The sequence below is a fragment of the Prunus avium genome, chromosome 6 (assembly GCF_965620075.1).
Source record: "Prunus avium chromosome 6, drPruAviu1.hap1.1, whole genome shotgun sequence".
Classification (NCBI taxonomy): Eukaryota; Viridiplantae; Streptophyta; class Magnoliopsida; order Rosales; family Rosaceae; genus Prunus; species Prunus avium.
The window spans coordinates 36,214,633-36,226,759 of record NC_142289.1 but is presented as its reverse complement, the minus strand read 5'-3'; the positions used below and the strand labels follow the sequence as shown (position 1 = coordinate 36,226,759).

At 38.6% G+C, this 12,127-nt stretch overlaps 3 protein-coding genes across 4 annotated transcripts; all 3 read left to right on the top strand.

The window, feature by feature from the left end:
• Nucleotides 1-298: 298 nt before the first annotated feature.
• Nucleotides 299-5,008, top strand: LOC110750780 (Leucine-rich repeat protein kinase family protein). The gene is made up of 3 exons (XM_021951139.2): nt 299-827; nt 1,599-2,953; nt 4,080-5,008. Exons 2-3 carry the CDS (start codon nt 1,675-1,677, stop codon nt 4,703-4,705), a joined length of 1,905 nt encoding a protein of 634 aa, XP_021806831.1. The 5' UTR covers nt 299-827; nt 1,599-1,674; the 3' UTR covers nt 4,706-5,008.
• Nucleotides 5,009-5,210: 202 nt separating this feature from the next.
• LOC110750809 (uncharacterized) lies at nt 5,211-6,510 on the top strand. Its single transcript, XM_021951176.2, has one exon. The coding sequence runs from the start codon at nt 5,428-5,430 to the stop codon at nt 6,184-6,186; it is 759 nt and encodes a 252-aa protein (XP_021806868.2). The 5' UTR covers nt 5,211-5,427; the 3' UTR covers nt 6,187-6,510.
• A 1,666-nt stretch (nt 6,511-8,176) lies between these two features.
• Nucleotides 8,177-10,832, top strand: LOC110750781 (ubiquitin-conjugating enzyme E2-17 kDa). Of its 2 annotated transcripts, none has more exons than XM_021951141.2 (5): nt 8,177-8,333; nt 8,525-8,629; nt 9,123-9,250; nt 9,986-10,090; nt 10,455-10,832. In XM_021951141.2, the coding sequence occupies exons 2-5, from the start codon at nt 8,560-8,562 to the stop codon at nt 10,596-10,598; spliced, it is 447 nt and encodes a 148-aa protein (XP_021806833.1). In that variant the 5' UTR covers nt 8,177-8,333; nt 8,525-8,559; the 3' UTR covers nt 10,599-10,832. The 2 variants fall into 2 exon arrangements, with proteins under 2 accessions (XP_021806833.1, XP_021806832.1); XM_021951140.2 differs by having other exon boundaries at nt 8,196-8,333; nt 8,533-8,629.
• Nucleotides 10,833-12,127: the final 1,295 nt, after the last annotated feature.

The window sequence follows — 12,127 nt, the reverse complement described above, 5'->3', positions numbered from 1 at the left end:
TATATATATATATATATATATATATTTTTTAAATTTATAACCCATAATTCATTGAGTGATGGAATTGCATGCATAATAATAATCTTCATTTTCTTTTTCTCTTTTGTTTTTTTGTTGTCAATTTCATTGTCTTTGGCATGATAGTAATTTGTGCAGAAAACAAAGACTGAAGTCTGAAACTGAAGAATTTAATTGCTGAGGAAAGCAGCCAAAACGTAAACAATAAATAACAACAAACGAGCTTAACCGCAACACTAAGACACATATTTATATTTTCCGACCGAAAAAAATAGTTACATAAAATATTGTGTGTGTATATGTAGCCAAAAGAAAACCAGCAAATTCCTCTCTCTCTCTCTCTCTGAGTAGGGTGAGGCTCACAGCTCAGCTCATACAACAAAGGGCAGTGCAGTCCTCTTCATCTTCCTTTTTCCTCTAATTTATTAATATTTCTTCTTTGCCCTTTACCTTCTCCTTTTTCCCTTTCCACTTTTATAATTCAAACCCAAAAAATTTCTTTTCTTTTTCATCTCCAAAAACCAACTTTCTCTTTGTCATTTTTTTTTTCTGGTAAGAAATTAGAAATACTATTCCTGCCTGCTTCTCCTAACTCATTTATCAGTTAAAATCATGCTTAATTCCCACCAAATTCTCAAAAGTCTCAGACTTGTTGTCCTTCCTTGTACCCACATTTCTGCTAAGTGCTAACCCAAGAGAAATTTCTAATGCCTGGATCTGAAGCTTTTCATTTCAAGGAAGGAGCTTTACCCTCTGCTATTCAGCTCAGGCAGCCCAGCTCTCACTGCATTCTTTGCTGCAAACTGCAGGTTACCATCTTCACCTTTTTCAATTGCTTACAGATCTGTCTTGTAATTGTTGCCGTTGTAACGAGTGTTTTGGACTCTGACAGTGTCTGGAACTTGAAATTTTCTCTTCTCTCCTTGGATGAATGCTTTAATGCTAGTTCTTAGACTTGATTTCTACTCAACCCATTAAAGCTTTCTCAGTTTTATTCATTCATTATTACTAGAATTAATTTGTTGAATTCGGTCAATGTGCTTGCTTTAGAGTAAACCCACTTTCTTGTAACGGTTAGATTAGGTTTAATTTGGTAAAGTTCATTTCTTTAACTTCTCCATATTGTTGTCAAACCACTCTGAGCTATCAGACTGGTATGCATGATTCTGCTTATTTAGTCCTGTTGTATAAGAAATTAGTTTATACAGCAGTGTATGAAAGGGGATTAACCTTTCTCACTCACTTGTGTATTGTGCATATACATTACTGGACTGAAGGAAATAATAGTTGTAACTCCCAACGGATATGTACCCAATTTTGACTTTACGTTGTTTTCTCATTTAAGGGGAAAGGAAGCATGTTTCTTTTTAGTTTTTCTGCTCTAAATTTGCAATCTAGAATCAAGGCAACAGTGAATTGAAGTACATTTCATAATTTGACGATTATCATTATCATTTGGTGTTTACTGTTCTCCCCTGCTATTATGCATGCGAAAAGTTTATCACTTTTCCTTCTTAATATATGAATGCTTTGCATTATTGGCTACCTGATCTTGATTTGTGGTTTTTGTGCTGAACCAGGAGATTGTTAGCCCTCCAAGGATTACATTTTGATTTCTCTAGTCACTTTCAAAGACTTTAGTCCAAACAACTACCCATGAAGTCCTGTCCCTTTTCAGTTATTCCTTTCCTTTTTTCCATTGTCATTCTTCTTCCCCTTGTTTTCTCTGACCTGAATTCTGATAAGAAAGCCCTTCTTGACTTTGCTGCTGCTGTTCCCCATCGTCGCAAGCTAACTTGGAACCCTGCTTCCCCAGTCTGCACATCCTGGGTTGGCATCACTTGCAATCCAAATCGCACCCGGGTGACTGCCCTCCGACTTCCTGGAGTTGGACTTGTGGGCTCTGTCCCATCAAACACCGTTGGTAGGCTAGATGCCCTTCGGATTCTTAGCCTTCGATCCAATCTCCTCCGTGGTAATCTTCCTTCCGATATTACCTCCCTTCCTGTACTCCAGAATCTATACCTCCAACATAACAACTTCTCTGGTGATATTCCGGCCTCCTTTTCTCTTCAGCTCAATGTATTGGATCTATCATTTAATTCCTTCACTGGCAACATTCCACAAATGTTACATAATTTGACACAACTCACAGGATTGAACCTCCAGAACAACAACCTTTCTGGACCCATACCTGATCTCAACCAACCCGGGCTCAAGCGTCTAAATTTAAGCTTCAACCATCTTAATGGCTCTATCCCATCATCCCTTCAAAGATTTTCCAATTCATCCTTTGTGGGAAACTCACTTTTATGTGGAGCACCTCTTAAAGCTTGCTCCCTCGTCCTTCCTCCGCCACCTCCTACTCACAATCCACCACCACCAGTAGTTCCTCAGAAACGAAGCTCCAAAAAGAAGCTGAAGTTGGGAGTTATCATTGCGATCGCAGCTGGAGGGTCTGTTCTGCTGTTGCTGTTAGGCCTTATCATAGTTCTCTGGTGTTTAAAGAAAAAAGATAGTGGAGGAACTAGTGTATTGAAAGGAAAGGCTTCTAGTGGTGGAAGGAGTGAGAAGCCTAAGGAGGATTTTGGAAGTGGGGTGCAAGAACCTGAGAAGAACAAACTCGTTTTCTTTGAAGGTTGTTCTTACAATTTTGATCTTGATGATTTGTTGAGGGCTTCTGCTGAAGTGTTGGGAAAGGGGAGTTATGGCACAGCATACAAGGCCGTCTTGGAGGAGGCAACAACAGTGGTAGTCAAAAGGTTGAAGGAAGTGGTCGTTGGGAAGAAGGATTTTGAACAGCAAATGGAGGTTGTGGGAAGAGTTGGACAGCACACAAATGTTGTTCCACTCCGTGCTTATTATTACTCAAAGGATGAGAAGCTTCTAGTTTATGACTACATCTCAAATGGGAGCTTATCTGCTCTTTTGCATGGTATGCATGCCACTGCCACTGATCTTTATTTAATTGTTTACTTCTATTTTATCTCTTTCATGGGGTGGGGTCCCGGGTTGAGCAGTAAATTGAAGTCAACTTCCTAAATGTCAGTCTGAAGTCATGTTAAACTTTTAAAAATTAATTGACGGAAACAAGGGGATATTGAGGGTCGGGGCAGTAGATAGTCAAGGAGTTTACGCAGAATGTCGTCATTCCTCTGGGTATGTAGACACTCATGAGAATAAACAAACTGTGCCTTAATATCTATAAGTGAGAACTTTATGTGCATATCTAAGAGAGAATGCAGGTAATTACCATGACGAGTACTGTAGTTTCTGTAGAATACTAGTGAAAAACATAATGTTTAAAGAAAGAGTTGTTTCACACTTGGAAGTGTATTAGCTCGTGCACCTAGTCGAGTATCATGTTTGATAATGATGTTGCGTTGGGATTTTAGTTATAATTACATGCTTTACAACTTGTATGTTTTTATTCATTAACTATTTTGTTGCAGTTAAGGTGGCTCCCTCCCCCTGCCCCCCTTTTTCTCTTTACAGCTTCTTGTTAGCTTCTTCTATCCTTTACAGAACATGATTTTCATTTTAATCTGAACGACTATGTAAGCCTTGTTTTGACCTCCATATGCCTAATGGTTTTCCAAGTCATATCCCATATTGGAGGAGGCAATGTCGTACGCCACTCTTCAGTCAGAGTGTTACTGATATTGAAAGCTACCTATTATTTAATGCCATTTACAAAGAATGCATATTACTTTTCCTGATTGTATTTTTTCTGCTGGGTGGTAAAAAAAATGCTTATGGAGATGCATATTAAAAGACCAGTAACTGTTCTTCTTGTTCTCTCCGTTACCAATACAAATACGAAGTATCTTTCCCTTTCTTGAGATTGGAACATGCGGAAACTCCAAAATTCAAAACCCTTTTCAGTTAACTGAGCTAGGGAAAGAAGTTTGCTACTTATTGATATTCAACTTTTTTTGGGTAAGAACTTTTCATTCTTCTTGTAGGACAACCTGTTTAGAGTCGCCTTTATAGAAAATTCAGCTGTCTATTGAAGCGTTGTGTTGTGCACCACACTCACTTTTTATTGAATCTGATGGCAGGAAACAGGGGAGGCGGAAGAACTGCATTAGACTGGGACTCCAGGATAAAGATTGCCCTTGGAACTGCAAGAGGAATCGCCCACATCCATTCTATGGGTGGTCCAAAATTCACTCACGGAAATATCAAGTCCACAAATGTCCTCCTCAGCCAAGATCTTGATGGGTGCATCTCTGATGTTGGCCTGACTCCTCTCATGAATGTTCCTGCCACTACTCGGAGTGCAGGCTATCGAGCTCCGGAGGTGATTGAAACCCGCAAGCACTCTCATAAATCAGATGTGTATAGCTTTGGCGTAGTCCTCCTTGAGATGCTGACTGGAAAAGCTCCCCTCCAGTCACCAGGGCGTGATGATATGGTTGATCTCCCTCGGTGGGTCCAGTCTGTTGTAAGGGAGGAATGGACTGCTGAGGTTTTTGATGTTGAGCTGATGAGGTACCAAAACATTGAAGAAGAAATGGTGCAAATGTTGCAAATTGCAATGGCATGCGTGGCAAAGGTGCCAGACATGCGACCTAACATGGAAGAAGTTGTTAGAATGATTGAAGAAATCCGGCAATCCGACTCAGAGAACCGGCCCTCTTCTGAAGAGAATAAATCAAAGGACTCAAATGTGCAGACTCCTTGACCACCACCAAAACTTGTTGCTTTTTCCACTCATCAGGTTCTGAGAAATTCATATATTTGTTCCTCTTCTGATTAGGGAAGCATAATAGAACTTTTCCTTTATGTACATGCCTCCTAAGGTTTTCCCAAGCATTATTCAATTACATGCATGGCTTTGTAGAGTGGGAATCAATCCAATTGTGCCATTTTTCCTAGGTAGTTGTCAGGTGGGGTTTTTTTTTTTTAGTTTCTTGATTTGTTGCAATATGTATTTTAACCTAAGGAATTAATTGATGATCTTCATTAATTCAAGAGCTTTCCCTAACTTTTGTGTTATATATCCTAATCCTATAATCACACTTTAATCACAATAGGTTAAGACTATAACAAGTTGATTATGAAAGTTAAATGTGTGCTTATCATAATTCTGTGACAGCTAATATGGTCAGAAACTGTGGTCTTTTGGTAGAAGAAATTCTGACGGACGTCCACCTCTCTAGACCCTTGAAAGTAGGAGACTATATAAACCTATTTGGGGTGGCATTGTGAAGCCTAGCCATCCCAGTTTCCGATATGCCAACTTCAATTTACCGTATATAGATTGTGGTCCTCCTAGAGTTTCCCAACTAAGAAAACTATGATCCATCTCAACACATGAGATATTTCAAAACTCTCTCGTCACCATTATTGTCGCTGTCCCTCCGTAATCAGGCTAGGAGGTGTGCTAGCTAGAGAGCTCCAACAATGTCAGACGGCTTAGGTTCATCCTTGCCTCCACCTCCTGGCCACAACCAATCAAAGGCCAGCAGTGCACGACATGTCGCCTTCTCTGAAACCTCTGCATCATCAGCTCCCAGCAAGGCCCACGATCAAGCCATCCATTTTGTTCCTGACCTTGATGATGAGCGCCCTAAACGCTTTCGTCCAGGCTGCTACGCCTGCTGTGCATGGGGTTGCTTGTTCTTCTTTGCCTTCATACTGCTTGCTCTCATTGTTGGTTTCATATTCGTGGCCATCTTCCATTCCTTTCTGCCTGAAATCCACATCCGAAGGTTCAACGCCACTGCCATCAACTTCGCTCAAGCCAACAAAGATTTGGGCGTGAAGGGAAAAGTTGATTTTCTTGTGGAGTTTTTTAACAAGAATGAGAAAACTGAGATCAGATATGGTGCCTTCAAGATCACTGCTTCATCTGCGCACGTCCAGCTAGGTAAGACTGAGTTTCCTGAGTTTAGACAAGGCCAAAAAAACACAAAATCTCTGAACGGAACCATCAATGTTAAACTTTCTGGGGTTGATAAAGAAGACGCCGATCAGCTCAAAACCGACATAAAAAATAGGGAAGTAACTCTGAATTTGGCAATGACCGGCAGTGTTAGCTTCCCTATTGGTGGAGTTTGGTTTAAGAGCATTCCCATCATATCAAACTGCGATGCCAAGCAAAAGGAAGTTGATTTTGGAAACAAGGCCAAATGTGACTATAGGATTATTGCCATAAAGTAAAATCCTCAATGATATCTCTCTCCATCCGCGTAGAAAATGCTTTAGAACCCAACTTTTTTCTCAACTCTCTCACATGATCCTGAAATCTATATACATACATGCTGCATGTATTCTATACGAGGGAAAGAGTTGAGAAAAAAGAAAGTTAGGGTTATATAGCGAATGTTGTCTGAGACAGATTCAATGGGCTGCAGGGCAATAGCTGCCAATAGTGTTAGATGAGGGAATTGGTTTGAGCCATCATCATAATCATGTCGATTGCATAAAAGATTTGATTGTTTGTTATGTATCATATCATGTGGAATGTTACAAAGTTTTTCCTTATTTTTTTGCGTGCCTTCCCAATTGCTCCATCTTTCTTTAATGTGGAGAAACTTTTTGAGAATCAATAAACATCTCAAGATTTTGAAACTCTTGATAATCAAAATGCTCATCATTGCAATCTTTACATGTCTTCAATCGAGATTCAAAGCACACAACAATATGCAGCACTTACTGTAATCTTTTTCGTTGCCTAGTTTTTTATATTCCTTTCTAAATTTCATGATTTCCTACTGCTTTCGAACCTAGAATTATGAGATGTCACCATACTAACATCGAAAGGACATGCAAACTAACTATTTAGATTCATAGTTTCATAACATAGCGGATCATCGCCTTACCCAGAAAAGAATTTGTTTTCACATTAACACAAACAATATGACACTATTATCAATAGAATCATACAATAAGCCCATAAACACAGACTAAAATTATTTATCAATTAGCTCTTAGTTTAGCATGATTTGTTTTTCTAAAATTCGAAACCACTCTACTATTAATTTGAATAAAAAATAAAAAATAATTAATTATCAGTGCGATTTGATTCTTTAAAAATGGAGAGAAATTCTCATGCAACGGGGATATCACTTTTTGTTATCCCAGTCAATAACGCAAGGGAAATGCTAGCTACCTTCTCTCTTCTTTTGGACATTCTCCCTTCTCTTCATGACATGTGTCACTTTCTCTACACTTAAAGTAATGTCGTTAATGTATTAGAGCATCTCCAACCGATGTGTCAAAAGTGCCACTTCGACATCTAACAGCTAGAAATAACATCTCACATCACTCCAACCGATGTGTCAAAGCTGATGTGGAATGAAGGCTGGAGGTTGAGATGTTATTTTTGACATCCCAAAAGCAAGATGTCAAATGAATATTTTATTATTTTTTCTTATCTTTTCTTTTTAATTAAAAATAAATCAACACTAAAACGTAATAAAATAATAATTTAATTTGACATATCGGGTTTAGTGTAAAACTGTGTATGATGTCAAATTGCCACATCAACCATCAAATTTAAATTTGATGTTTGATATTTGACATCTCTCTTGGAGATGCTCTTAGACAATATATCCTACTATATGGCATAGGATAACATTTTCATATATTATTGTGTTATTTATGAGGGACAATAAAACAATGTTATTCTCGTTACTAGTAAGTTTTTTGGCCATGGTTGAGAGGATAAGCCAGGGTTGGGCTGAGGGGTATTGATAGTGGCCCCGCATCTAATGGTGGTATTGATAATGGGGAGCTTCTATAATGAGGAGGTTGAGTGAGGAGCTTATCTGAGGAGGCTCATCTCACCATTAAAAGGGGTGTGGACCCCCCAATGCACCCCCCCCATGTGCTTTGTTTTTAGTTGTTGATGGTGAGATTTCACCTCCTCAAATAAGCTCCTCACTCAACCTCCTCATTCTAGCCTCTCCAATTGATAATGGCCCTTGGATGGGTCCAATCTACACCCTACAGTAAATGCCCACACGCCCAATCACACAAATGAATACGGGGTGGGGCCCATACTCCCAGGGACCCGATTGCAAAGTTTAAAGGAGAATGTGGGTCACGGATAAAATTCATGTCTCTCACTCAGGGACTCCGTAGCCAATACAAAAAAAGGGTGGGGAAAGGGTGTTGTAATAAGGACGTGGATCCTACGCCAAGTTGGAATATAAAGATAGAAAATTCTAGAAACAAAGCTTTTTTATTTATTTTTATTTCTTATCTTTTTATATATAAAAATACAAAATATATTTCGGAATTTTATTCTTCTCAGCCCCTCTCGAAATCTCTGATTCTTTCAAATCCAAGCTCACAATCTCCTGGTATTTGCCTTTCTCCTCCTATTCTCTGTAATTATTTTTTATTGTTTTGTCATTATTTATATGATCTGGGGTTTCTCTGCTGATCTCGGATCGGCGTTTGTTGTACGAATAGGGTTTGGTTTTGGGAAATTTGGGTGTCGTTTTGGACTTGTTTAGGCTCACGATCTGGGGTTGATTCGATTGTTTTCTAGGTCTTCAGGTTGTGTTTGTGTGGTTGTGTGTTGCCATGGCGTCAAAACGCATCTTGAAGGAGCTTAAGGATTTGCAGAAAGACCCTCCTACCTCATGCAGTGCTGGTATTTGCTCCTTTCCCTTTTCCACAATCCCTTGCATGGATTCTGTCTCAGACTTGTAATGAAGCGATGTTTATTTTAAATTTGTATTAAGATTGTAGAAAGTACTAGTTGCAGCTACTTAACTGGTTAATTTTAAGGCTTTCAACCCTTTTCAGCTCACGATGTTTAGCATAAGCATGGCCCTTTTGATCCATTAAAGAGGAAAAAACTGAAAATAATGTTCAAATATTGTGAGTTGTTGAATGGCATATTTGTGGATGGCCCAATTGAGAGCAACACCTCTAATCTGAGGAGGTTGTCTCAGGCTCAAATTCAAACCCCTAATGTTTTAACTGATCGAAGATGGTAGCATATTTGTACTTTAATGAGTTTCCTTTGTCTCGTGTGCTTGCTAATGCATCTTAGCTTTCTCAGATATGTATATTTTGATCACTATTTATCTTGAGGTTGATATAGAAGCTATTCTTTGGGTGTACCTTTTAATGGGTTGTAGGTCCCGTGGCCGAGGACATGTTCCATTGGCAAGCAACAATTATGGGGCCTGCTGATAGCCCATATGCAGGTGGTGTTTTTCTAGTTTCAATTCATTTCCCTCCAGATTATCCATTCAAGCCTCCAAAGGTAAAAAAGAAGCAAAACCTTACCCTTTTGTTTCTATAGAATTTGTAATTGTCTCATTCCTCCATACGATACAATAAATGAAGCACGAGCTCTGTGTGTCGTAGAATGGCTAAAATGGACACTGCATCTGTGTTTAATAAAGGGGATAAAGTTTTCTGTTATTTAGTTGATGTGCTTAGGTGATTGTATCAAACTGCTCTCTGCAGATTAAATGATAATTCTGTCAATGGCAACCTGTGTATATTATCTCTGAAATTTTAATATGTGTGAGAACTTAGTGAGAAGTAAGATGCTCCCCCTCCCCCCTCCCCTCCAAAATCTGATTTTGTGGTGGGTTGGCATGTGTGTGTGAACAAGAATGCCCATAGAGTATTTGGTCCTGTATATCAGTCTTGATAATTACTTATCTGTGTTGAACATCTAAATTAACGTTTTCTTTTATTCAAAATTGATATTCATGTAAATTTAACAAAGTGATGACGTGTTTCATTGGTGCTCTATCTTTGAATCAAACTTTATAAGTTTATGAGAATTATGTGTTCCCTTAGTTCGTGATATTTGTAGGTGTTGTCTTAGAATGATTTTAGAGTTGCACGATAAAAAGCCGATTCTTGTAAGATCATCTCACTAAGCGGGCAATTCAATGTTTTGCTTTGCGTTGGTCGCTTTCATGTTTTGAGGTGATTTATTTTTGGACAGTTTATAATGTAGAGGCTAACCAGAGTTACATTTCAGGTTGCATTTAGGACCAAGGTATTCCACCCAAACATTAACAGTAATGGAAGTATATGTCTTGATATTCTTAAAGAACAATGGAGTCCGGCACTTACCATTTCCAAGGTTTGTATAGCTATTTTAGTTTTTCGTTTGTGATTCAAGAGGTCTTGCTTCAGTCCTCTTATCAGATTAAAATGATATGTCCTGTGACTCATCCTAATAATCCTACTTTTCACTCCCCATCTTGCTGCATCTTGTGACTTGCTATCGGTGGTGCGTCACATGCAACTCTAACAAGATGGGTGTGAGTGTTACACATAGCAACGTAACATGGTATGCCCAAAGTAGGATTAGATGGAGTTAATATTACATCATTTAATCTGATAAAAGGACAGAAGCCAGCTCCATTACAAGATAGCAGCAAGAAGAACAGCCTATTTGTTTTGATATATAGGTTATAATGGTCATTCAATAAATTTGTGTTCAGGTGCTGTTATCCATATGCTCTCTGTTGACGGACCCCAACCCCGATGATCCACTTGTCCCTGAAATCGCACACATGTACAAGACTGATAGGGCAAAGTATGAAGCCACTGCCCGCAGTTGGACACAGAAGTATGCCATGGGGTAAAATTGAAGGAGATTCCCAGCATTTGTAAAAGGATGCAAATGCATGAATTCCCTCTCCTCTAAGTAAACATTGGAAAAATTGAAAATTTCTTTGTCATTTGTGGAACTTAAAATTGATGAAGGAACTAGTTCTCATTGTGTGAATATTCATTTGGGGGCATCGGAGATGGGAAGGAAAAAACAACTGTAATGTATTGTTGCTATGTTGTTATTAAGCGAATGGTTTGTTTGTTGATCTACTACCCGTAAAATGATTAAAGAAATAATGTTTTGAGGGCAGGATTGCGGAGATTGCTTATATCGGTTAGCAAATGCTTTCCCCTCAGAAGATCACTGAGGGAAAACACATCTTAAAAGCAAAATACGTAATAGTACGTATTGTACGAAGGTTCGAAAGATGTATTTTGTTTCAGATTGATGGATTGGATTGTGTGGAAACATACAACAAATTGGCCTTCTTTTTCACTGGTTTTGTCCTTGTTTCTTCTTATAGGATAGTTATTGGCTTTCGTTTTCACTGGTTTTGTCCTTGTTTCCTCTTATAGGAAGTATCAACTAGCTGTGTGGGTGGTTGGACTTTGCTTTTGAGTCTTGTCCGTGAAGATAAAGCTAGTCTATTTATGGTAAATTTTGTTGCATATAACAGTATATGCAATGCTTCTTTTTACAGCCATTTTATTATGAAAGGAACGTAGTATATATCTTTGATATGAAAAAATCTCTTTAAATATATATATATTTATTTATTTTTTGTTTTTCTTTTCGCTTGGTCTAAAATCTCTTCAACGTAGGGGTCTCGATCATTAGTATACATGTGAATTGGATGCGAATGCGTCACACCAATGGATGGTTCATGCCGAAACCATGCAATGTTTGGCAACGAGTGATGTGCTCTGTTTTGAATTTTGAGGTTTAAAACCACGTGGCCTTGTGGTTTGAATTGTCGCTCCGTTCATTGCCCAAGTTTGGCTGTACTGAAATCTCTGATTCTTAATGGGTTTTGTTGTATTATGCATATTCTAATACAAGGAGAAGGAGCAGTTAGGTCACACTTGATTTAAATAATAAGTCTAAGGAGAGAAGAAGGGAGATGATGACGATGAGGAATCGAACATATGACCTCGGGGGATAGCCCGAGAAAAATCGTATTAACTTCCTTTTTAGGCCATCGTAGTAGTAACCCCACTATTAAGTGTGTAATATAATAACATTTGAGGAAAAATAATAAAAATTTGATTAACTTATCGCTTGGTTGACAAGCAACGAAGGTGGTCACTGCAACCTCCCCAAGTCCCTTTTCATCCCAACTCTAGTTGTACATGATTGATTGCTCTTGCTCCACGTGGCTGATTGGTGGATTGGGGTCTGTTGCCTTTGCTTCTTGCCCAAGCATTAACCAACTCTAGCAAACTTTTCAACGTTATTTGAGTGGCTTGTATTATTTAAATCAAATTACTGTGTAATGCCCTTTCTCATTCTGCAACTCCCATTTGACAAATTCCCTTTTTCAGTGTATTTTATTTTGACTGA

Coding starts and splice junctions, on each gene's coding strand:
- LOC110750780 (XM_021951139.2), top strand. CDS start 1,675: ATGAAGTCCTGTCCCTTTTCAGTTATTCCTTTCCTTTTTTCCATTGTC. Junction 2,954..4,079: donor CTTATCTGCTCTTTTGCATG/GTATGCATGCCA, acceptor ATCTGATGGCAG/GAAACAGGGGAGGCGGAAGA.
- LOC110750809 (XM_021951176.2), top strand. CDS start 5,428: ATGTCAGACGGCTTAGGTTCATCCTTGCCTCCACCTCCTGGCCACAAC.
- LOC110750781 (XM_021951141.2), top strand. CDS start 8,560: ATGGCGTCAAAACGCATCTTGAAGGAGCTTAAGGATTTGCAGAAAGAC. Junction 9,251..9,985: donor ATCCATTCAAGCCTCCAAAG/GTAAAAAAGAAG, acceptor GTTACATTTCAG/GTTGCATTTAGGACCAAGGT. Junction 10,091..10,454: donor CGGCACTTACCATTTCCAAG/GTTTGTATAGCT, acceptor ATTTGTGTTCAG/GTGCTGTTATCCATATGCTC.